Genomic DNA, 26,455 nt, shown 5'->3' with positions numbered 1-26,455 from the left:
TGGTCAGCTTGGACCAGGAGAAAGCCTTCGACAGATTATCGCACACGTATATGGCAGATGTACTCTCCAAAATGGGATTTGGGGAGGGAATCCGGAATTGGATCAAACTGCTCTACACAGACATCTGTAGCGCAGTGCAGGTCAACGGGTGGAAAACAGACAGCTTCCCCATCAGGGCTGCCCTCTCTCCCGTCTTGTTCGTGTGCTGCATAGAACCCTTTGCCGAAGCCATCAGGAGGGATGGGGGCATAAGGGGGGTGACGCTGCCAGGCAGTGGAGGGACACAAGTCAAAACCTCCCTGTACATGGACGATGTCACCGTCTTCTGCTCCGATCCGAGGTCAGTTCACAGGCTGATCAGCATCTGCGAACAGTTCGAGCAGGCGTCGGGGGCCAGGGTCAACCGCACGAAGAGCGAAGCTATGCTCTTCGGCAACTGGCCCGACCGATCCAGCGTCCCCTTCACCATCAGAGCTGATCACCTGAAGGTGTTGGGGATCTGGTTCGGGAGGGGCCGAGGCGTGCAACAAGAACTGGCGGGAGCGGACTGCCAAGGTCAAAGAGAAACTGGGACTGTGGGGAGGGCGCTCCCTTTTGATAACGGGCAAGAACCTGGTCATCAGGTGTGAGGTGCTCTCAGGGCTGCTGTACTTGGCGCAGGTGTGGCCAGTCCCCCGCTCCTTCAGCTCGGAAATCACCGGAGCCATCTTCAGATTTGTCTGGGGATCCAAGATGGAGCAGGTCAGACGGACCACCATGCACAAGTCCCTGGACAACGGGGGCAGAAACGTCCCCAATGTCGCCCTCACCCTGATGGCCAGCTTCGTGTGTGGCTGCATCAGGCTGTGTGTGGATCCCAGGTATGTGGGCACCAAGTACCACTATGAGCCCAGGTTCTATCTGTCGTCCTGGCTACGAAGGATGTGTCTGGCTCCTTTCCCGCGCAACACCCCTGTCAGCGAGTCGTTGCCGCCATACCTGTCCTTAGTGGAAAAGTTCTTCCAGGTCATCGCCTTTGACCACAGGGCCATCTGGCAGTGGTCGGCACTGCAGGAGAAGGACGTGATGGACACGGTGGGGTGGTTCCCTGAGCAGACAGTCCAGTTCATCCGGCAAAATGCCTCATCGCCAGACCTCTCGAACAGGCACCAAGACCTCGCCTGGTTGACGGTGAGAAGGGCCCGCCCAGTCAGATCCCTCCTGTACGCCCGGGACGTGGTCTCCACACCCCGCTGCCCACGGGAGGACTGCAGTGAGGAGGAGTCGGTGACCCACCTGTTTGCACACTGTGGGTTTGCGGAGAAGGCGTGGAGGAAGATGGAAGGGACAGTGTCAAGATTCATCCCCAGCAGCTGCGTGACAGAGGACTCTCTGATCTATGGGCTGTTCCCGAGAATGCACACGGAGACCAACATCCGGTGCTGCTGGCAGATCATCAACTCGGTGAAAGACGCTCTTTGGTCGGCCCAAAACTTGATGGTCTACCAGCACATGGAGATGTCCGTGGGGGAATGCTGCCGACTGGCACATTCTCGGCTGCAGGAGAACATGCTGAGGGACGCACTGAAACTTGATGCAGCCACCGCAGGAGCCCGGTGGGGAAGGACCACAGTGCAGGGTTCTTCTGCCGCGGGAGTTGAGGGGTGGGGGGCGGGGTATGTAAATATGGTATGTAAACAAGGGTATGTAAATATGAAATAAACAAGAGGGCATGAGTTGAGAGTTAAAGGCAAAAGTTTAGGGGTAACACGAGGGGGAACTTCTTTACTCAGAGAGTGGTAGCTGTGTGGAACGAGCTTCCAGTAGAAGTGGTAGAGGCAGGTTCGATATTGTCATTTAAAGTAAAATTGGATAAGTATATGGACAGGAAAGGAATGGAGGGTTATGGGCTGAGTGCGGGTCAGTGGGACTAGATGAGAGTAAGCGTTCTGCACGGACTAGAAGGGCCGAGATGGCCTGTTTCCGTGCCGTAATTGTTATATGGTTATATGTTTTATTGTTTTATGTCTCCTGGCTGACTGTTATCCAAGTATTGCTACCTGCAGACATGGACTGCTTCAAGTTTCTGAGATATAATTAGAATTCATCATTGTATGATCAACAGGAAGCCACCCAACCGCTGACATAATGATTGAAAGAAAACTCTTCATGAAAGTGGTTGGGTCTAGGACACTACATGAGCAACTGCTGCTGTGATAGATTAGGAGGATCAACCTCCTTCAACCACACCACCTTGCATAATGTTTGACTCTATTTGTTGCCCATTAACACCAGTTTTACCAAGACTCCATGTGAAGGGCAGGAGGTGTCACCTCACTCTGGAGCTCAGGGTGAGGTCCAGGACTACGCAAAGGTCTGGTGCGTGCTCCTGGTAAGGGGGGTAAGTGCAGCAATGATCAGACATCAACACAAGCAATTCTGTAGATCTTGAAAATCCAGAGTAATGCTGGAGAAACTCAGCAGGTTAGGCAGCATCTACAAAAATCAATAAGCAGTCATCATGTTGGGCTGAGACCCTTCATCAGGACTGGAAAGGAAGAGGGGAAGATGCCAGAATAAAAAAGTGGAGGAGGGGAAGGAGGGCAAGCTGGAAGGTGATGGGTGAAGTCAGATGGGTAGGAGTGGTAAAGGGCTGGAGAAGAAGGAAGAAGGAGGGGCACCAGTTTGGTGATAGGCAAGTGAGAAGAAGTAAAAGACCAGAGTGGGGAAGGGGGATGGAGGAGTTGGAGAGGTCAGTGTTGCAGGCAGACTGGGTGAAGAGGAGGGGATGGAGAATTGGTCAATATTGCAGACAGACTGGTTGAAGAGGAGGGGTTGGAGAGTTGGTCAGTATTGCAGACAGACTGGGTGAAGAGGAGGGGATGGAGAGTTGGTCAGTATTGCAGGCAGACTGAGTGAAGAGGAGGGGATGGAGAGTTGGTCAGTATTGCAGGCAGACTGAGTGAAGAGGAGGGGTTGGAGAGTTGGTCAATATTGCAGACAGACTGGGTGAAGAGGAGGGGATGGAGAGTTGATCAATATTGCAGACAGACTGGGTGAAGAGGAGGGGATGGAGAGTTGGTCAGTGTTGCAGGCAGACTGAGTGAAGAGGAGGGGATGGAGAGTTGGTCAGTATTGCAGACAGACTGGGTGAAGAGGAGGGGTTGGAGAGTTGGTCAATATTGCAGACAGACTGGTTGAAGAGGAGGGGTTGGAGAGTTGGTCAGTATTGCAGACAGACTGGGTGAAGAGGAGGGGATGGAGAGTTGGTTAGTATTGCAGGCAGACTGAGTGAAGAGGAGGGGATGGAGAGTTGGTCAATATTGCAGACAGACTGGGTGAAGAGGAGGGGATGGAGAGTTGGTCAGTATTGCAGACAGACTGGGTGAAGAGGAGGGGTTGGAGAGTTGGTCAATATTGCAGACAGACTGGTAGAAGAGGAGGGGATGGGGAGTTGGTCAGTGTTGCAGACAGACTGAGTGAAGAGGAGGGGATGGAGAGTTGGTCAGTGTTGCAGGCAGACTGAGTGAAGAGGAGGGGATGGAGAGTTGGTCAGTATTGCAGACAGACTGGGTGAAGAGGAGGGGATGGAGAGTTGGTCAGTGTTGCAGACAAACTGAGTGAAGAGGAGGGGATGGGGAGTTGGTCAGTGTTGCAGACAGACTGAGTGAAGAGGAGGGGATGGAGAGTTGGTCAGTATTGCAGACAGACTGAGTGAAGAGGAGGGGTTGGAGAGTTGGTCAATATTGCAGACAGACTGGGTGAAGAGGAGGGGATGGAGAGGTCAGTATTGCAGGCAGACTGAGTGAAGAGGAGGGGTTGGAGAGTTGGTCAATATTGCAGACAGACTGGGTGAAGAGGAGGGGTTGGAGAGTTGGTCAATATTGCAGACAGACTGGGTGAAGAGGAGGGGATGGAGAGTTGGTCAGTATTGCAGGCAGACTGGGTGAAGAGGAGGGGATGGAGAGTTGGTCAGTATTGCAGGCAGACTGAGTGAAGAGGAGGGGATGGAGAGTTGGTCAGTATTGCAGGCAGACTGGGTGAAGAGGAGGGGATGGAGAGGTCAGTATTGCAGACAGACTGGGTGAAGAGGAGGGGATGGAGAGTTGGTCAGTATTGCAGGCAGACTGAGTGAAGAGGAGGGGTTGGAGAGTTGGTCAATATTGCAGACAGACTGGGTGAAGAGGAGGGGATGGAGAGTTGGTCAGTATTGCAGGCAGACTGAGTGAAGAGGAGGGGTTGGAGAGTTGGTCAATATTGCAGACAGACTGGGTGAAGAGGAGGGGATGGAGAGTTGATCAATATTGCAGACAGACTGGGTGAAGAGGAGGGGATGGAGAGGTCAGTGTTGCAGACAGACTGAGTGAAGAGGAGGGTTTGGAGAGTTGGTCAGTGTTGCAGGCAGACTGGGTGAAGAGGAGGGGATGGAGAGTTGGTCAATATTGCAGACAGACTGGGTGAAGAGGAGGGGATGGAGAGTTGGTCAATATTGCAGACAGACTGGGTGAAGAGGAGGGGATGGAGAGTTGGTCAATATTGCAGGCAGACTGAGTGAAGAGGAGGGGATGGAGAGGTCAGTGTTACAGGCAGACTGAGTGAAGAGGAGGGGATGGAGAGTTGGTCAATATTGCAGACAGACTGGGTGAAGAGGAGGGGATGGAGAGTTGGTCAATATTGCAGACAGACTGAGTGAAGAGGAGGGGATGGAGAGTTGGTCAGTATTGCAGACAGACTGGGTGAAGAGGAGGGGATGGGGAGTTGGTCAGTGTTGCAGACAGACTGAGTGAAGAGGAGGGGATGGAGAATTGGTCAGTATTGCAGACAGTCTGAGTGAAGAGGAGGGGATGGAGAGTTGGTCAGTATTGCAGACAAACTGGGTGAAGAGGAGGGGATGGAGAGTTGGTCAGTATTGCAGACAGACTGGGTGAAGAGGAGGGGATGGAGAGTTGGTCAGTATTGCAGACAGACTGGGTGAAGAGGAGGGGATGGAGAGTTGGTCAATATTGCAGACAGACTGGGTGAAGAGGAGGGGATGGAGAGGTCAGTATTGCAGGCAGACTGAGTGAAGAGGAGGGGTTGGAGAGTTGGTCAGTATTGCAGACAGACTGGGTGAAGAGGAGGGGATGGAGAGTTGGTCAATATTGCAGACAGACTGGGTGAAGAGGAGGGGATGGAGAGGTCAGTATTGCAGGCAGACTGAGTGAAGAGGAGGGGTTGGAGAGTTGGTCAATATTGCAGACAGACTGGGTGAAGAGGAGGGGATGGAGAGTTGGTCAGTATTGCAGGCAGACTGAGTGAAGAGGAGGGGTTGAAGAGTTGGTCAGTATTGCAGACAGACTGGGTGAAGAGGAGGGGATGGAGAGTTGGTCAGTATTGCAGACAGACTGAGTGAAGAGGAGGGGATGGAGAGTTGGTCAGTATTGCAGACAGACTGAGTGAAGAGGAGGGGATGGAGAGTTGGTCAGTATTGCAGACAGACTGGGTGAAGAGGAGGGGATGGAGAGTTGGTCAGTATTGCAGACAGACTGGGTGAAGAGGAGGGGTTGGAGAGTTGGTCAGTATTGCAGACAGACTGGGTGAAGAGGAGGGGATGGAGAGTTGGTTAGTATTGCAGACAGACTGGGTGAAGTGGAGGGGATGGAGAGTTGGTCAGTATTGCAGACAGACTGGGTGAAGAGGAGGGGATGGAGAGTTGGTCAGTATTGCAGACAGACTGGGTGAAGAGGAGGGGATGGAGAGGTCAGTGTTGCAGACAGACTGGGTGAAGAGGAGGGGATGGAGAGTTGGTCAGTATTGCAGACAGACTGAGTGAAGAGGAGGGGATGGAGAGTTGGTCAGTATTGCAGACAGACTGAGTGAAGAGGAGGGGATGGAGAGTTGGTCAGTATTGCAGACAGACTGAGTGAAGAGGAGGGGATGGAGTGTTGGTCAGTATTGCAGACAGACTGAGTGAAGAGGAGGGGATGGAGAGTTGGTCAGTATTGCAGACAGTCTGGGTGAAGAGGAGGGGTTGGAGAGTTGGTCAATATTGCAGACAGACTGGGTGAAGAGGAGGGGATGGAGAGTTGGTCAGTATTGCAGGCAGACTGAGTGAAGAGGAGGGGTTGGAGAGTTGGTCAATATTGCAGACAGACTGTGTGAAGAGGAGGGGATGGAGAGTTGGTCAATATTGCAGACAGACTGGGTGAAGAGGAGGGGATGGAGAGTTGGTCAATATTGCAGACAGACTGGGTGAAGAGGAGGGGATGGAGAGTTGGTCAGTATTGCAGGCAGACTGAGTGAAGAGGAGGGGTTGGAGAGTTGGTCAATATTGCAGACAGACTGGGTGAAGAGGAGGGGATGGAGAGTTGGTCAATATTGCAGACAGACTGGGTGAAGAGGAGGGGATGGAGAGTTGGTCAATATTGCAGACAGACTGGGTGAAGAGGAGGGGATGGAGAGTTGGTCAGTATTGCAGACAGACTGAGTGAAGAGGAGGGGTTGGAGAGTTGGTCAATATTGCAGACAGACTGGATGAAGAGGAGGGGATGGAGAGGTCAGTGTTGCAGACAGACTGAGTGAAGAGGAGGGTTTGGAGAGTTGGTCCATGTTGCAGGCAGACTGAGTGAAGAGGAGGGGATGGAGAGTTGGTCAGTGTTGCTGGCAGACTGGGTGAAGAGGAGGGGATGGAGAGTTGGTCAATATTGCAGACAGACTGGGTGAAGAGGAGGGGATGGAGAGGTCAGTGTTGCAGACAGACTGAGTGAAGAGGAGGGTTTAGAGAGTTGGTCCGTGTTGCAGGCAGACTGAGTGAAGAGGAGGGGATGGAGAGTTGGTCAGTGTTGCTGGCAGACTGGGTGAAGAGGAGGGGATGGAGAGTTGGTCAATATTGCAGACAGACTGGGTGAAGAGGATGGGATGGAGAGGTCAGTATTGCAGACAGACTGAGTGAAGAGGAGGGGTTTGCTGCTGAGAAGGCAATGGTAGGTGTTGGAAATCTGGTGCGACACTTTCTCCTGAAGGAACACCGCGAGTCAGGTGACATCCCTACTGGAAGTGGGTGGAATCAGGCAGACTATATTTCAAGCTGAATTCCTGCTTCAGGACTGGCAGTTCGAGATGCGATTACCAGGGTAAAAGGCCTGAAGGTGTCCAGAAGGATGGGTGGTGTGGGGGGTGGGCGCTGGAGGCATGATAAGTCATCATCAGTCCTGATGCAAAGTATTGATTGACCCCAAATATTGCAGAGTGTTTAAAATGACATCGTCCAGATGGGGTTTGGGGTTTGAACAGAGCCAAAGCAGAACATGGACACAAAGGACTGCAGTGATATCAGACTAGGGTCCAGTGTGACAGGGAGATGGTGGGACAGTGGAGATCCTGTGTGTGCAGATTATAGAGTCGTAGAAAAGTACAACAAAGTTGGTTATCTTCTTTAGTACCTGTTGTACGTGGGATCTTTCCCGAGAGCACCAGCCCCTCTCACCCTTCCTCCTCTGTCAGGAAGGTGACTGCTACAGGCTGCAGGTAATGGCTTGGTGAGTGGAGGCTGGGCTGAGTCCCAGGGAACAGAATGCTGCTCTTACCCAGTGCACAAACCCAGAGTCAGTGCATGGCTGAGGGAGGGGAATGAGAGCAAGAGAGAACCCTGCGGAGAGGGGAGAGTGGTTCAGGGTCCCCAGAGAAGGAAGGGAGAGCAGCTCCGGTGAATCGGTGAGAGGGGGAGAACAGGTGTAGGCACTAGTGGTCTGGGGAGAAATGGGTGCCCGGGGAGCAGCCCCAGAAGGGGGATGTTGTGGGGTGGGGCAAGATTAGGGAGGCATGTGCATAGTCCTGGGATGGGATACAGCGGGTTCGGCATCCTAGGGAGGGGATAAAGTGGGTAGGGGCCGTCAGCCCTCACACTCATAGCTGGTGGTTGTGGATTCAGAATTATGTAGCGACTTTGATGCCAGTTTTGGCAGCTGCTATTTCAGTCCCGGGACAGGTGTAGGAGAAGAGGTGTCTATCCTGTTGTTGGTTTGGACTGTGCAGGACTGCCCGAGTTCTCTCAGTAAATCCCCCCACCCCCATGTACCATGATGTTAGCAGAGGTTACTGACCTGGAGGTGGAGATTTGCGTTAGAGTCCAGTTCACCGGTGAAGGCTCCAAACCTTGGGTTCACTCCAAATGGACTGGGTCTCCAAAGTTCAAAGCTCAGAGTTACTTATAGGGAATGTACAGGTCGCAGATTGCAGCTAGAGTAGCTCAGAATTAGTATATTTAGAAGTTGTGTACGCTACCTGCAAAATGTCACTGTTTTGCACAATAGCCACCTTGAAAAGCAAAATCTGGTGGAAGATTAGTTTTACAGAATATATTTCATCTGTTGAAATTATCATGTTAATATCTGCTGTATGTGAAGTGTGTACTGCATTCTGCACCTGGGTCCTCGGGGGACATTGTTCTGTTTAGCTGTTTACACGTGGGCAGCGGGCAGCCTCACACCCCGGTGAGGTCGGGACATGGCTGTCCAGGCATGTGATATTGGGCGGATGAGACCCACAGTGAGATCCAATGCCCTGGAAGGTTCTGTGGAGAGCAAAGGGCATGGCATAGCACAGAAGATGTCACAGTTATCCATTGCAGCCAAGGAAGACCCCAGCTGTGATGCTTGTTCATACTACTAAAATGACTTGGGATTGCACCAAAATGCCCCAGGTGCTAGAAGTGAGAAATAAATGCAGATATTCAGCAGGCCGGGCAGCGGCTGTGGGGAGAGTGATGGAGTTGATATTTCAGATTTGCTGCTGGCAATCATTAGCGGGTCCCTGAGAGGAGGGACAGGCTGTGTTGGGGATTAGGGTAGGGAAAGTAAAATGGCTGTGGATGAGGTGGTGGGAATCCAGAACGAAGAATCGCATGTGGAGAATATGTGTGGGGACTGTGTGTGAGCACTGCATATTGCGACTGTGTGGGTGACTGGTGTGGACTGTATTTTGCCAATTGTGTGTGAGGATTCCCTGTAGAGATTGCATCTGTGGACTGTGTGTGGATTGCCTGTAGAGACTGCATGTGCGCACTGTGTGTACCAACTGCGCATGGGGGCTGCATGTGTGGACTGTGTGCACAAATTGGGTGTGTGCACTGTATGTGAACTGGGCGTGCGGATTGTGTGTGGAGACTGCATGTGCGGATTGTATGTGAAGTCTGCGTGTGTGGAATGTGCGTGCAGATTGTGTGTGGAGACTGCGCGTGCGGATTGTATGTGAAGTCTGCATGTGCGGATTGTGTGTGGAGACTGCGTGTGCGGATTGTGTGTGAAGTCTGTGCGTGCGGATTGTGTGTGGAGACTGCATGTGCGGACTGTGCGTGCGGGTTGTGTGTGGAGACTGCGTGTGCAAACTGTGCGTGCGGATTGTGTGTGAAGTCTGTGTGTGCAGATTGTGTGTGGAGACTGCATGTGCGGACTGTGCGTGCGGGTTGTGTGTGGAGACTGCGTGTGCAAACTGTGCGTGCGGATTGTGTGTGGAGTCTGTGCGTGTGGATTATGTGTGAAGACTGCGTGTGCGGATTGCGTGTGGAGACTGCGTGTGCGGATTGCGTGTGAAGTCTGCGTGTGCGGATTGCGTGTGAAGTCTGCGTGTGTGGATTGTGTGTGAAGACTGCGTGTGTGGATTGCGTGTGAAGTCTGCGTGTGCGGATTGCGTTTGAAGTCTGCGTGTGCGGATTGCGTGTGAAGTCTGCGTGTGTGGATTGTGTGTGTGGATTGCGTGTGAAGTCTGCGTGTGCGGATTGCGTTTGAAGTCTGCGTGTGCGGATTGTGTGTGAAGTCTGCGTGTGCGGATTGCGTGTGAAGTCTGCGTGTGCGGATTGTGTTTGAAGTCTGCGTGTGTGGATTGTGTGTGAAGTCTGCGTGTGCGGATTGCGTGTGAAGTCTGCGTGTGCGGACTGTGCGTGCGGAGACTGGGTGTGCGAACTGGTGTGGGATTCATCAACCACTGCAGTCTCCAGTGAGGCGAGCGATAGAATCCGAGGGCGGGGTGATGAGATGTCGTTCTTGGCCCCGTTTTAAAGGCACACGTTCTTCCAGCGCTAACATCACTTTACCAAAGCCCCACCCGTATCAGAAGCGGAAAGGCAGAGGGTGCAGGTGAGGTAAGCGCCAGTGGAGGGAGAAGCAGAACGAACATGGCAGGGAGATGGTCCTCGGAGGTTAAACCAGTTTTAAATTGTAGGGAGGGGCGGGGTACAGAAGGGTAGGTGTGGGGAGTAGAGGGAGAGGTGACTGTATGGGGCAGACGGGCTGGGTGAGGTTACAAGGGAAGGTGGGTGGAAGTGTGAGGTGTGGGGGGCTGAATAGAAGGCGGGGGAGACGTGGGTGGGGAACAGACTCGAAGGCGGGGAGAGATGTGGGGGTGGGAGCTGACAGTGACCAAGGCAAACGGGAAGGTGAGACCCCCGCAGTAGTGGGGAAAGGGTAGAGCAGAGTGTTTGCAGGACGGGGCTTGCTGAGGGATAGAGACCCCAACGATTGGGGGCGTAAATAGTGCGGTAGGAGAGACAGTTTCCATGGTGAATGTGAACTCAGTGCACGATCCTGACAGAGGCTGACAACGGGTGCGGTTGAAGACTGTTCAGCTCGGAGAGGGAACACTGAAGGTATATGACATTGTACTGTACAGAGACGGGGAATACTGATGGTGTCTGACATTGTACTGTACAGAGACGGGGAATACTGATGGTGTCTGACATTGTACTGTACAGAGACGGGGAATACTGATGGTGTCTGACATGGTACTGTACAGAGACGGGGAATACTGATGGTGTCTGACATTGTACTGTACAGAGACGGGGAATACTGATGGTGTCTGACATTGTACTGTACAGAGACGGGGAATTCTGATGGTTTCTGACATGGTACTGTACAGAGACGGGGAATACTGATGGTGTCTGATATTGTACAACACAGAGACGGGTTATAGTGAAGGTATACGGCACACTGAAGGTATTTTGTTTTTATTATACATCACAGAGTCGGAAGATATCTGTGTCATTTTACAACATGGAGAATTGACATACTGAAGGTAACTGTTTTTATTGTAGGCAAATAATCTCTGATAATGGGAATGATACTTTTGCAATTTTGTTTGATATGGCTGTTTTTTTAATGGGTGACACTAGGGAGGTGGTCTTTGTCTTAACTCTGATAAATTCTGAAACCTTTATTTTACATTTTGATGACAGTGTTATCGGATTTTTCAATTACAAAGTCCAGTGAGGGTTGTGGAACATAGTCTGCTTTCCATTGTTCCATTTGTTCAAATTTTATTTATGTTATGGGGGGGGGGGGGTTGTACAATTGCATTGACTAGATGCAATTGTAATTGGCATTTTCAAAGATTTATTAGAGAGAATCATGGTGCAGAAAAAGAGTTGCCTTGACAACCCATTTGTGCACCAATGAAACAACAGGGCACACTGAAATGTACTAACAAATCAGACCTGCAGACTGAAGCAATTGGTGACCCATTTGATAATCCAATCAGTTATAGGCTTGGCCTAATTACAGATCATGGCAGGGATCTCATGGTGAATTTTCACATTTCTGTTAAAATTTGCCAATGGTTTGTGAGACTTTAATGACTTTTTCCTTTCACTTTGTGGATGTTGACCCTGTTTCAGTAAAGGCACCAAAATCACAGGCTGCAGGTTATTCATCCTAAGATGGCATCAGAATCACCTTTATTATCACTGACATCTGTCGTGAAGTTTGTTATCTTGTGACAGCAGTACAGTGCAATACATAAAATATACACATGATCCAGTAAGCCATAAAGATACGCAGTGCAAGAAGAGAGCATCAGTGAGGTGGTGGTCACAGGTTCACGTGTCTGTTCAGAAATCTGAAGGTGAGGGAAAGACATGGGCATGTCCTGGGTGTTGGGTGTCCTTACTGATTGATGCTGCCTTCTTGAGGCATTGCGTCTTGAAGATGTCTTTGATGTTTGGGAGGCTATTGCCCAGGATGGAGCTGAATGAATTTGCAACATTCTGCAGAATTTTCTGATCCTGTGCGGTGGCCCCTCCGTACCAGACAGTGATTCAAGCAGTTAGAATGCGGTACGTCTCCACGGCACATATGTAGAAATTTGCTGGAGCCTTTGGTGACATACTAAATCTCCTCAAACTCCTAATGAAGTTAGGCAAGAAACACATTTGAAATAAGTTTAAAAGGTTTTCAACAGACCTGTCCTTAATTGAATTGAATTGACTTTATTTCTTACATACATGAGGAGTAAAAATCTTTACATTACGTCTCTGTCTAAATGTGCAATGTGCAATCATAATAATTTATAATAAATAGAACAGTCAGTGTAACATAGGGTACACTCGAATCAGCGTGAGTTTATCAGTCTGATAGCCTGGTGGAAGAAGCTGTCCCAGAGCCTGTTGGTCCTGGTTTTTATGCCGCGGTACTGTTTCCGGGATGGTAGCAGCTAGACTAGATAATGGTTGGGTGATTGGGGTCCCCAGTGATCCTTTGGACCCTTTGAACACACCTGTCTTTGTAAATGACATGAGCCATGGGAAGTTCACAACTACAGATTCATGTAATAGACCCATATGTTATCATCTCCAGCAGATTCTCTTGTGATTTTCTTGTTGCAGGTCACTGTTCTGGGTTGAGTGAAGTTGCAGCCAGACAGCATACACGTGGGTCATATAGTCTCTGCTTCAATCCTCATGGTAAGTTATCCCATGATCCATCTAGGTAGCCTCCAACCTGATGGTATGAACATTGATTTCTCTTTCCGGTAATCTTTCCCTCACCCTTCTTCTTCTATTCCCCACTCTGGCCTCTGGCCTCTTACCTCTTCTCCTCACTTGCCTATCACCTCACCCAGTATTCCTCCTTCTTTTCTTTCTCCTATGGTTTACTCACCACAGACCCAACCTGCAAATTAACCTTTAGGGAATCCTGCACCTCAGGTTTTTGTATTTTCTCTGCATTTAGAAAATAGTCAACCCTTTCATTCCTTCTGCCAATGTGCATGACCATTCACCATCCAACACTGTATTCCATCTGCTATTTCTTTGCCTATCCTCTTAATCTGTCTGTCCTTCTGTAGCCTCTGTCCTTCCTCAAAACTACCTGCCCCTTCAACTATCTTCATATCATCTGCAAACTTTGCAACAAAGACAACCCCATCATCCAAATCATTGACATATAAAGTAAAAAAAAGTTGGTCCCAACATAAACCCCGGTGGAACACCACTAGTCACCAGCAAACAACAGGAAAAGGATCCCTTTATTCCCAGTCTTTGCCTCCTGCCAACCAGCCACTGCTTTATCCATGCTAGAATTTTTCTTATAATACCTTGGGCTCACAGCTTGTTAAGCAGCCTCATGTGTGGTCCCTTGTCAAAGGCCTTCTGAAAATCCAAGTACACAACATCAACTGATTCTCTTTTGTCTATCCTGCTTATTATTTCTTCAAAGAATTCTAACAGTTTTATTAGGCAAGATTTTCCCTTGAGCAAGCCATGCTGACTATGGCCTACTTTATCACGTGAATTATCCTAAGACCTCATCCTTAACAATTGACTGCAACATCTTCTCAGTCAGTTATGTTAGAATAATTGGCCTATAATTTCCTTTCTTCTGCCTCTCTCCATTCTTGAAGAGCAGAGTGACATTTGCAATTTTCCAGTCCTCTGGAACCATTCCAGAATCTAGTGATTCTTGAAATATCATTCTAATGCTTCCACAATCTCTTCAGCCACCTCTTTCACAACCCTGAGGTCTACATCATCAGGTCCAGGTGACTTACTTACCTTCAGACCTTTCAGTTTCCCAAGTACCTTCTCCCTAGTAATGGTAACTTCACACACTTCATGACCCCTGACACCTGGAACTTTCACCATACTGCTCATGTCTTCCACACTGAACACTGATGCAAAATACTTATTCAGTTTGTCCGCCATTTGCTTGTCCCCCATTACTACCTCTCCAGCATCGTTTTCCAGTGGTATGATATCCACTCTTCTACACTTTATGTATCTGAAGGAACTTTTGGTGTCCTCCTTAATATTACTGGTCAGCTTACTGATATTCCATCTTTACCTTCTTTTTAGTTGCCTTCTGTTGGTAATTAAAAGCTTCCCAATCCTCTAACTTTCAACTAATTTTTGCTTTATTATACATCTTTATTATAAGTCTTTGGCTTTTATGTCAGTTTTGACTTCCCTTGTTAACCACAGTTGTGCCATCTTTCCTTTAGAATAACTCTTCCTCTTTGGGATGTATATATCCTGAGGCTTTTGAGTTTCTTCCAGAAATTCCAGCCGTTGCTGTTCTGCTGTCATCCCTGCCGGTGTTCTTTTCCAATCAGTTCTGGCCAACTCATTTCTGTGCAGTTCCATTCACTCCACTGTAATACTGATATATCTGACTTTAGCCTCCCCTTCTCAAACTTCAGAGTGAATTCAATTATATTATGATCAATTCTCCTAAGGGTTCCTTTACCTTAAGCTCACTAATCAATTCTGGTTCATTGCACAACACCCAGTCCATGATAGCTGATCCCCTCATGGGCTCAACCATGAGCTATTCTAAAAAGCCACCTCAGTTTTTATCAACAGACCAATGCCACCCCCTTTGCCTTCCTGCCAGTCCTTTTGATACAATATGCATCCTTGAACATGAAGCTCCCAGCCTTAATCTTCTTTCGGCCATGATTCAGTGATGCCCATAACATCATACGTGCCCACCTGTAACTGAGCTAAGCGTTTATTGACCTAATTCTGTATACTGCATGCATTCAGATATAACACCTTCAGCCCTGTGTACACCCTTTATGATTTTGTCTGCCTTTTACATTGTAACTCATCCTGTTGACTGCAACATTGTCCTATCATCAGTCTCTCCTTGCTAGGAATCTCACTACACATTGCCTTTGTTTGTAAACCAATTACCTCATCTTCAGCACTATCACTCTGGTTCCCATTCCCCTGCCAAGTTAGTTTAAACCCTCCCAAACAACTCTAGCCAACCTGCCCACAAGGATATTGGACCCCCTCAGGTTCAGGTGTAACCCATTCCTTTTGTACTGGTTGCACCTTCACCAGAAAAGATCCCAATGATCCATAAATCTGAACCCTTGCCTTTTGAACCAATTCCTCAACCACACATTCACCTGCCAAATCATCCTATTCAGTGGCACATGGCACAGGCAACAATCCAGAGATGACTGGCCTGGAGGTCCTGTTTCTCAGCTTTCTACCTAGCTCCCTGTGATCTCATTTCAGGTCCTTCTCACCTTGTCTATCTATGTCATTGGTACCAATATGTACCAAGACTTTTGGCTGTTCAGCCTCACCCTTGAGAATACCATGGACTCAATCCGAGACATCCCTGATCCTAGCACCAGGGAGACAATATACCAATCAGATTTCTCTATCAGGCCACAGAACCTTGTCTCTGTTCCTCTAAGGAATCTGCCTTGAAACTTTGCCTTTAAAATTGCAATCAATGTCCTGATTAAAAAGTAGCTCACTTTATGCACTCCTTTGTCCAGCTCAAAGAAAGCTGACCTGAAGCTTTGCTTTTGAAATCTTGAACGCAGACCTGACTGAAAGGTAGCTATTTTTACACCATTTTTTGGATTTCCATACGTGCTGCCTGACCTGCTGACTACCTCCAGCATTTTGTGGGTGTGTTACTCTGGATTTGTGTTGGCACGTGGCCAAGTGGTTAAGGCGTTCGTCTAGTTATCTGAAGGTTGCTAGTTCGAGCCCTGGCTGAGGCTGCGTGTGTGTCCTTGAGCAAAGCACTTAACCACTCATTGCTCTGTGACAACACCAGTGCCAAGCTGTATGGGTCCTAATGCCCTTCCCTTGGACAACATTGGTGGCGTGGAGAGGGGAGACTTGCAGCTTGGGCAACTGCCGGTCTGCCATAAAAAAAACTTTCCAAGGTGCAAATCCATGGTCTGTCGAGACTAATGGAGGCCTACACACACACACTCTGGATTTCCAGCATCTGCAGAATCTCTTGTGTTTATTCTATGATCTAACAGCTATTTGTGAAAAATTCCACCTCAGTTTGCCTTCAGATGCAACAATGCTAAAAAACACTCGTTCACTGCTTCCTCATTCAGAGAATGTAGTGATTCCTTCCTCCTAACCTCTGCTGTAGTGAGTAGTTCTAACTTTTCATATGCTTCTTTATAACTGTTCAAGGTTCATTCTAGCATGATTCATCCAAGATTTAGATTTATTTATCACGTGCACATCTACGCATACAGTGAAATGCATCATTTGTGTTAACAACCAACACACCTAACGATGTGCTGGGGGCAGCCCACAAGTATTGGCACACCACCTGGCACCAACTTAGAATACCCACAATACTTGGCAAAATAACACAGAACATAACCAGTAACAATACAGCAACACCAAGCTCCATTTACCTTCCCTCCCATGCACTACACAGTCCTTTAACACCATGATAGGTGTCCGGCCTCCAGTGGCATAGACTCAGGCTCGCAGACATTAGTGGAGGGCACCCCACCCCCCAAGCGCTTTGCAGACTTGGTTCTAGTTAACGGGCCTTAACTTCTTGGTTTTTCATTCAACTTATCCTGCAGTTATGTAAGTGAAATAGGCTTCTTAGGCAATGCCTCCATCTTCAGAATCAGAATCAGGGTTATTATCACTGACATATGTTATAAAATGTGTTGTTTTGTGGCAGCTATACAGTGTTAGATGTAAAGAAGACTATAAATTGCAGTAAATAAATAGTGTAGAAGAGGAATAATGATGTCGTGTTGATGGACCATTCCGGAATCTGACAAGATGATGTGGTTCCACTCACATTTGGTGTAACTGACGAAGCCAGTGTAGACCTGTAGATAAGAGGAGAGGAGAGGGATGCTGTGATAGTGTGGAGGACCAGTTGTTCCAACACTTACATAGGATTTGCTTGCGTATGATGCATGAATTCATGGTTCTCAATATCATCCTGAATGCTGCTTCTCTGTTTCGAAGGTGGTAGGACAGAGGTTGTCAAGAGTTGGTGAGGATGTTGCAGTTCCATAAAGAACATTCTGAATCTTCTCTTCTGTCCACCCGGTAATTTTACCCCCTAGTGGACATAGCCTCAAGATTCGGGGGAGTAGATTTAGGATGGAGATGAGGAGGAACTGCTTTTCCCAGAGTGGTGAATCTGTGGAATTCTCTGCCCAATGAAACAGTGGAAGCTACCTCAGTAAATGTATTTACAAGGGTGGATAGATTTTTGCAGAGTTGGGGAATTAGTTATGGGGAAAAGGCAGGTAGGTGGAGATGAGTCCATGGCCAGATCAGCCATGATCTTATTGATTAGCGGAGCAGGTTCAACAGGCTAGATGGCCGACTCCTGCTCCTATTTTTTATGTTCTTTTGTTTATGCATTGAGTTGCTGCCACATGATTGGCTGACAAGATATTTGCATTAACGAGCAGATATACCTAATACAATGGGCACTGAGTGTATACGGAGGCTATAGCCACACATTGTGAACACAGAGTCACATGAGCAGCTACACATTATGTCCTATTTGGGAGGTGAGCATTTACAGTGAGAGCGCCTGTCTGAGATACCAAAGTGCTGGGTTATGGACTGTGGTTCTGGTGGATTCGGGATCAGGGTCTTCTTGGTGTTGCCTAGGGGTGGGGCATGGTGCTTCTGTTGGCGTGAGAGGGGAAGGGTCAATGCTTTTGCTGATGCTTGGGTGAAGGGAGGGGGAGGAGAGGCCTTGGGGGCTTTGATGTTTCTATCATTCATTCTTTGGGGTTTTTGTTTTGTGGATGTCTGTGAAGAGTAAGAATTTCAGGTTGTATACTATATGTATTCTCTGATATTAAAATGAATCTTTGAACCTTTGAAACTTCATTGGTCCAGTGTACGTTCAGAACCAGTGAAAAGCCTCAGTCTATGTTAAAGTAAGTAGATTTATTATCAAAGTACATATATGTCGCCATATACAAAGATTCATTTTTTCTGGGTGTTCACAGTAAATGCAAAGAAACAAAAAAAAGTGATAAATATGGGAAACATGGGATGAAGAGTCCTTGAAAGTGATTCCATCAGTTGTGCAAATGGTGCAGTGAGTGAATATGAGTGAAATTATCCCCTCTGCTTCAGGATCCTGATTGTTGAGGGGTAATAATTGTTCTTGAACCTGGTGGTGTGAGTCCTGAGGTTCCTGTACCTCTTTCCTGATAGCAGCAGTGAGAAGAGAGCATGATGTGGGTGGTGGGGGACGCGATGATGGATGTTGCTTTCCTGCAATAGTGCTCCATGTAGTTGTGCTCAATGCTTTACCCGTGATGGACTGAGCAGAATCCATTACTTTTTGTAGGCTTTTCTGTTCAAGGGCATTGCTGTTTCCATACCAGGCCTGTTGGCGGAAGGTACACCCTTTCAACTATAAAGGCCTTTCCCAAACTCTGTGCTTCTGCCAGTTTCCTGCGTGATGTTCCTACCTGTCCTTTGGTCTTTCTACAACTAATTAATTCTCCATGGTCTCCTCTTCCACCACAATGAGACCACTCTCAGAGTGGAGAACAATACTTAATGTTCCGTTTGGGTAGCCTCCAACCTGATAGCATGAACATCGATTACACCTAATTTTTTTCTCTTTTCTTTTCCCCTCTCTTTTTCTGCTTCTTCTGCCCCCTCTGGCCTCTTACATCTTCTCCTCACCTGCCTGTCACCTTCCCCTGGATCCCCTTCTTCCCTTTCTCCCATGGTCCACTCTTCTCTCCTATCAGATTCCTTCTTCTCCAGCCCTGTATCTTTCCCATTCACCAGGCTTCACCTATCATCTCTAACTAGCTTCCTTCCCCTTCCCCCACTTCTTGTTCTGGCATCTTCCCCCTTCCTTTCTAGTTCTGAAGAAGGATCTCGGCCCGGAACGTCTCTGCCCAAAATGTACACTTACTTTGAGGCTTTGAAACCAGCTGGGAGGTGGAGGGCTGGATAAGAAGGAATCTGATGGAGAGGAGAGTGGACCATGGAGAAAGGGAAGGAGGAGGGGACCCATGAGGAGGTGATTGGCATGTGAGGGGAAGATGTAAAAGGCCAGAGTGGGGGATAGAAGAGAGAAGTGGGTGGGGAAAAGAAAAAAAGAGAAAAAAACAGAAGGGGGGTCTTCCTCCCCCCCACTTTTTTGTTCTGGCATATCCCCTTATTTTTCAGTCCTGATGAAGGTGCTCAGGCTGAAACGATGACTGTTTGTGTATTTTCATAGATGCTGCCTGACCTGCCCTGTTCCTCCAGCATTTTGTGTGTGTTTCCAGCATCTGCAGAATCTCTTGTGTTTATGGTTAACTCTCATCTGTCCAGGTCACTTGGATTCCTTGTGATGAATAAAACTACAGCCACGTGCTGGACGCTGATTCTGTTGGTGGCCATCCTTTGCGAAAGTGTGACCTGCAAGGGAGGGAGAGGAGGAGCACGCGGGTCAGCGCGTGGCTCTGCTCGTGGGCGATTCCGCGCTCCGCGAGTGCGGCCCAAGTACTCCAGCTGGAGCCGGTCCTATGGCTCCAGGGCACGGGTGGCGGCTGCAGGAGCTGCAGCCGGCGTTGCGGCCGGAGTCATGGCCGGGAGGCTGCAGAGGTCCAGGCTGACCTGGGACGAAGGCATCCAGGGATATGTAAGTAAGAACTGTTCTCTGGAGAGGAACTGCACCTCAGAAGCAGGAGTCTATGGTTACAGAGCGTGGACATCTTCTGCCGTGTCATTGTGGCTTTCCTCTAGTTTACTACCCATGTGCGTTCTGCTCACCTTGAAATATCTCCACTTGTAAATGAGGTTTCCAGTTCTAACTCAGTATTTATCACTGCTGCAGTGGCCAACCCCCTCTCTGGAAAGTTTATTAGATTAGTCTCCTAAATGTTGTAGCACCAAATGGTGTCATGTAAATCATAGATTAAATGTCCTAGAGTGTAAAAATTTCCAGGACAGTTCCCCAAGTAATGCAACCATGGTTATTAGGAAATTTCTGTCGTTATCTGGGTACAAGTGGATAAAAATATGACGAATAGTTTCGGAGTTTTGCAGTTATTGCTGAGTTTCATGTACAACTTCCCCATCAGGCACCTACCATCCTCATAAATCTCCCCAAGAGATTGCAGTGTTGTGGTACTTTATAAACATTGGATTTTCATTAAAGTTGGCAAAAAAGTAAGATTTCACCCTTGAATTCAGATGTTACAGAGTTAAGCAACGGACTGAAGTTTTGTGTTATTCCATTTGGCGTTATCTTATAACCAAAACAGCTGGAGATGATGCACGGACCCAGCCCTCTGCAGCTACATTGGTTTAACTGAGAAAGGAATATTCAGGTCGTTATAATTTCCAATAATTAATCCAGGCTTGTACGAATACACCTATCAGTGAATGAAATGTTGTCAAAGGTGGGTGTAAAATAAAACTTAATCAATACTCAATGTCTCCACTTTGCAAGTAACATAGGCTCATCCATATTACAATTTCCTGCTGCTGAATTGTCATTTAAGACAAATTCTGGTAACAACCATGTCCTTATTTTGTACTCATTAATTTAATAAGGCAAGTGTTACTATAGTGTGATTGTGTAGAGGTTCTAGCCTTGAACTTTTGAAAGTTGAAGGCTAGGTGACAACCTTTGAAGTCACGCATATACGACACGAAGAGGATGCAGGAAAGAGAAGCAGAAGCAGGTTCCATTTCCTTAAGGGTCAAAAGTCAAGGATCGACTTTATTCATCATATACGTTTACACATATTAGGAATTTGCCGTGGTGTGTTGTTCAGGATGTGACATGCAACAAAAAAAACAACATTCAACAATTATAACAAAGAATTATATAAAAATAAAGCTAGAGGTTAAAGCACAGATATGGAATAAAATGTGCATAAATTCATAATTACCAGCATGTATTTACAATGTAAACAGCATTATGAAAAGTGGTTTAAAGTGTGTACAGTGCAGTGACTGGGATAATAGAGGAGGCTGGGAGGGGAGGAGGCTAGAATGGTTGATCAGATAAACTGCCTGGAGGAAGATACTTTTAAGATAGTGTGACGTTTTTGGTTTAATAGCGCGCTAGCACTTTCCAGAAGGGAGGTTTTGGAAAAGGCAGTTTGCAGGGTGGGTAGTGTCCGCAGTGACTTTTCCTGTCCATTTTTTACTGTGAACACATGAACCTTCTCCACAAAGGTCATGGTTAATAGTTTTCCTTACTAACCCCAGATTCCCGGTTTCCTTAATATTTATAAATCTATCAGTCAGATCCTGCAAGGAATTCGGGATTAACAAAGAGAATGTGTAGCTTGTTATCAAGAGGTTGAGGTTTAGATGAATTTAAAAGGAAGCTGAGTAAACATTAGGGGGAATAAGATTGCTGATGGGATAAATTTAATCAAGGTGTTGGTCAAAATTGGTTAGTCTGAATCACCTGGAGATTCTATGTAATACACAAAATATTTTAATGGAATTTATTTTAGTTTAAAGTTGGAGAGGTTGCTTAGCTGAGTACCCCAAGGTCCTGATTTTGAACCTGCTCAGCACACACCCAAATAGAATGATGGAGCAGACTCCATGGCCTGAACAGCCCAATTCACCTCCTATGTTTTATGGTCTTGTAGTTTAAAACCAGCAGGGGTGATTTTGTGAACTGCTTGGACCGGATCACTTGGACCCAACTGGAAATTTAACTGCAAGAAGTACCCATATTTGTTAAATGTTTCTTGTGGGTCTCAAGCAGGAGTCTGTAAACATTTTATTTGTCCAGCACTTTAATGTTGGGCACCTGTGGGGAAAATTATGCATTTGTTGTGATTGTGATTGGTTTAAGTTTAAGTTTATGAAAGTTATTTCACTTGGAAAGTCGAAAAAATAACTTATGCTGGCTTCATTTTTATAAGTGGAGCATCTCAGAATTCAGCAAATTGCTTAATTCACAGTCCACCTGTTCTTCACACAGATTATATTTTCCCCATTAATATGTTCCTTCCTGTTCTTCAAACCACTTGTATATACAGACCGTGGCCATATTATTAGGTACCTGATGGAACTCACCATTTTCTTCTGCTGCTGTAGCCAATCTACTTCAAGGCTTGATGTGTTGTGCATCGAGAGATGCTCTTCTGCACACCACTGTTTTAATGTGTAGTTATTTGAGTTACTGTCACCTTCCTGTTGTCTTGAACCAGTCAGGCCATTCTCCTTTGACCTCTCTCATTAACAAGGTGTTTTCACCCACAAAACTGCCAGCCATTAGATACTTTTTTTTCACACCATTCTCTGTAAACTCTACTACTGTATTTGAAAATCCCAGGTGATCAGTAGTTTCTGAGATACTCAAACCACCCCGTCTGGCACCAACAATCATTCCACAGTCAAAGCCACTTTGATCGCATTTCTTCCCCATTCTGATGTTTGGTCTGAATAACAACTGAACCTCTTGACCATGTCTGCATGCTTTTATGCATTGAGTTGCTGCCACAATTGGCTGATTAGAAATTTGTGTTAACAAACAGGAGTATAGGTGTACCTAATAAAGTGGCCACTGAGTGTACTTGTCTCAGATTCTCCCCAAATTTTTAGTTCATCTCTAATCTATCTCCATATTTAACTCTGAGACTTTAATTTTGTATTGTAGCATTCTCTTGAGATTATTCAACATAATAAAGCAAACTAAACTTAATCTTTATCCAATCAGCTTTGTACAAACTTACTTTCACGGAAAGTGGTTGTAGATAAGATTGTAGGAACGTTTAAAGAAGGAAAATAATGTGCAGGAGTTTAGAAGAATGAAGAGGTATCTCACCAAAATTTGCAAGACTATAGATAGTGGATGTGGAGAGGATGTTTCCTATAGTGGGCGAGTCTAGCACCAGAGGGAAAAATCTCAGAAAAGAAGGATGTCCCTTTGGAACAAAGATGAGGAGGAATCTCTATCTAGAGGGCTGTAAATCTGTGGAATTCATTGCCCAGTCAGTTGTGGAGGCCAAGTCATTGAGGATGTTTAAAGCAGAGGTTGATAGGTTCTTGGTTAGTCAGTGTGTCAAAGGTTACAGGGAGAAGGCAGGAGAATGGGACTGAGAGGTTTAATAAATCAGCTATGCTGGAATGGCAGAACAGACTCAATGGGCTAATTCTGCTCCTATGAATTATGGGCTAAAAGCAGTACCAAAGTGGTTAATAGCTGGACATTTCACTCTTTGACACCACAGTGTGGCCCACCTAATGCTAAGTCTTTTGACTCAGGTTGTTTATGGAATTTTTTTCTGCAGTGGAAGAATATTTGAAATATGTTGAAAGTGAGGGTAGATAGACTCTCAGTCAGCAAGGGGCTGGATGTGGAGATGAGGTTAGTATTAGACTAACCATAATTTTATGAAATGAATGCATCTCCTGCCAATCTGTATGTTGCCCAAAAACAAAACAATCAAAATTTATATTCAAAAATGTGTAGACAGATGCTTGATTGTCAGTGGGGTCCTACAGTGACATGCAGTGTTTGTGTGTACAGGAGATAATGAGGTTTGTGAACTGTTTATCCACCAGTACTGGGCAAGGCACCCTCTATGCAGAGTTGGTAATCCCCCCCCCCCCCCACCCCCGTGGAATGCACAGATCGTCTCCAAGTGCTCTGGTTACCTCCCATTGTCCAAAGATGTACCTGGTAGGTTAATTGGTCATTGTAAATTGCCTGTTGATCAGGTTAGAATTAAATTGGGGTTGTTGTGGGTTGCTGGCAGTGTGGCTCTAAGGGCTGAAAGGAACTATTCTGCACTGTATCACTAAGTAAATAAATAACCTTTCAAGTATGCACGATCCTTCAGAAACCACTCCTCCCAGCAAGGAGCAACACATGGACACGTGAGAGAGCTGAAAATTACCATCCTTTGCTCAGTTCAGCCAGAGCTCTGCAACCTCTTATTTAGTTTTAAAATAAGGTTCATTCTGATTAACTTTGGAATACAATTAGATTGCTGATTTGTCATTAGATTTTAATAAGTGGATTTTTCTAAATACAATTTTCACAAAGGAATGTTATTTAATCATATCTCTTGGCACAAAATAAGAGCATAGGAACAGGAGCATTGTAGATCAGGATTGATAACTCCAGCTAGCAACCTGGACCTTTATACCTTAAATATTTCTCAGTCTTGAAAATTTCAAAGACAAAATATTAATGTCTGACATAATTCTTCTTTAAACATGTTTCTTCTCTCAGTAGAAGAATCAAGAAAGTTTTTTAAAATTAAAAATCAGGGAATTATGCCCTGCCCATAATGATGGCTGTCTTATTGGTAGGTAAGCTGCTTGTAGTTTCTTTAATATTTACATTGTGGAAGTGATGTTTGAAATATTTTAATAGTGGTCAAAGTGATACTTTAGAAACTTTTATGAAGTCTTGTGGCAGGAAGAATATTTCCATTTTATATTTCAGCATTAAGTAATAGTACTTAACACAGCCACTGAAAAAACAATTTGATGAAGAATCATTGCAAAAACATTTATGCTTGAGGTATTTGTATAATATATACATGATAAATTGTAACACTTTTCAATGTTAAATGGATTGGAAAACCTTTCAGAAAATGCAGATGTAACACATAGTGCCAATATATTGTAAGATCTGTTTACTGTTTTCCACATAGTTTGGAATGCTTTAGCATTGTGAAATATTTACAGTACCCAAATAAAGTACTTAATGCCCAGTATTTATTGTTGATGTCAATTTCAGTGAGTCTGTGAACTGAGCTGTTGCACTGTGTGAAGTTTAATGAATATGTTTGCCTGTATGATTGATGATGGGATGTGCTGGCTGAATAAGTCTTAGACTAGCATTCTTCATGCCTGCACCGATGTACAAAGGTCCCACCAATACCCAACACTAAGAACTTGAAACCTCTGGTTAGGTAGGAAGGCATGTGACTGATTGCTGCCTCCGTACCAATTCACTGTACAGATAACCTGTGGGAAATCCACCTCCCACACTTTACTGCACAGGTACCCTGGGGGAGATCTGTCTTCCCTACCTCACTGCGCAGGTTACTCCCCAGGAAATCCGCCTTCCGTACCTCACTGCGCAGGTAACTCCCCAGGAAATCAGCCTTCCGTACCTCACTGCACAGGTAACTCGCAGGAAATCTGCCTTCTATACCTCACTGCACAGGTAACTCCCCAGGAAATGCATCTTCTATGCCTCACTGCGCAGGTAACTCGCAGGAAATCTGCCTCCCATACCTTACTGCGCGGGAAATCTGCCTTCTATACCTCACTGCACAGGTAACTCACAGGAAATCCGCCTTCTGTACCTCACTGCACAGGTAACTCGCAGGAAATCCGCCTTCCGTACCTCGCTGGATGGGAAATCTGCCTCTGCATCTCACCGCAAGGGTAACTCGCAGTAAATCCACCTCCCATACCTTACTACGCGGGAAATCTGCCTTCCATACCTTACTGCGCAGGTAACCCGCAGGAAATTCGCCTCCCATACTTAAAGAAAAGATAATTGGGTAAATCTGAAGTACACAAAATGACCAAGAGTGTAACCAGACAGAGGCACAAGGATGTGAAGTCAAGAAATAGATTTGTTGCTTCTAGCAATGTCATCTCATATGAAATTTTTTTTATATGGATTATAGATTTTATACCAATTTTTATAGATTTTATGCTGACATAAATTTTTATAGATTTTTATATCAAGAATATTGATTTGTTACTGCTAGTAATGGGATTTTATACTTAAAAGTTCAAAGTAAAGTTATTATCAAAGTATTTATCTGTCACCATAATTGACCCCGAGATTCATTTTCTTGCAGGCATTCACAGCAGAACAAAGGAATAAATAGAATCAATACAAAAATTGCACACAAAACAAAAGCAGTAGGTCTTATAACAGGTTAAATGAGTTTAAAGAAAGACCACAGTCTTCAATGATGCTTGAATCTGTCTTTTTTAACACCATTCATAGAACAAATAAGCTGAGACAATTTGATTAGGACACTTTCACCATCAGGAGGGATGTTTTGAGAGGTTACACAATGGAAAACTCACAATATATCAACAGTGAGGGGTTTTTTTACAGATGTACCGTGGAGAGCATTCTGACAGGTTGCATCGCTGTCTGGTATGGGGGGGGGGGGGGAGGGGGGGCTACTACACAGGACCGAGAGAAGCTGTAGAGGGTCATAAATTTAGTCGGTTACATCTTGGGTACCAGCCTACAAAGTACCCAGGACACCTTCAAGAAGCGGTGTCTCAGAAAGACAGTGTCCATTATTAAGGACCTCCAGCACCCAGGGCATGCCCTTTTCTCACTGTTACCATCAGTTAGGAGGTACAGAAGCCTGAAGGCACACACACAGTGATTCAGGAACAGCTTCTTCCCCTCTGCAGTCCAATTCCTAAGTGGACATTGAACCTTTGGACACTACTTCTTTCATTTTTTTAAATGTATATTATTTCTGG

At 46.3% G+C, this 26,455-nt stretch overlaps 1 protein-coding gene across 5 annotated transcripts; it reads left to right on the top strand.

Annotated features, from left to right (window-relative positions):
• The first annotated feature begins 9,802 nt into the window (after window positions 1-9,802).
• sprn (shadow of prion protein) lies at window positions 9,803-26,079 on the top strand. 5 transcript variants are annotated; one of them, XM_073025685.1, is made up of 6 exons: window positions 9,803-10,091; window positions 10,974-11,025; window positions 12,611-12,688; window positions 19,331-19,640; window positions 25,312-25,391; window positions 25,807-26,079. In XM_073025685.1, the coding sequence occupies exons 4-6, from the start codon at window positions 19,350-19,352 to the stop codon at window positions 25,889-25,891; spliced, it is 456 nt and encodes a 151-aa protein (XP_072881786.1). In that variant the 5' UTR covers window positions 9,803-10,091; window positions 10,974-11,025; window positions 12,611-12,688; window positions 19,331-19,349; the 3' UTR covers window positions 25,892-26,079. The 5 variants fall into 5 exon arrangements, with proteins under 5 accessions (XP_072881786.1, XP_072881785.1, XP_072881789.1 ...); XM_073025684.1 differs by having other exon boundaries at window positions 9,803-10,096; XM_073025686.1 differs by lacking the exon at window positions 9,803-10,091 and adding an exon at window positions 10,363-10,600.
• The last annotated feature ends 376 nt before the right edge of the window (window positions 26,080-26,455 follow it).

Source organism: Hemitrygon akajei, chromosome 21 (genome assembly GCF_048418815.1).
Source record: "Hemitrygon akajei chromosome 21, sHemAka1.3, whole genome shotgun sequence".
Taxonomy (NCBI): Eukaryota; Metazoa; Chordata; class Chondrichthyes; order Myliobatiformes; family Dasyatidae; genus Hemitrygon; species Hemitrygon akajei.
The sequence above is the reverse complement of the archived record's forward strand: the minus strand, read 5'-3'. Positions and strand labels throughout refer to the sequence as shown.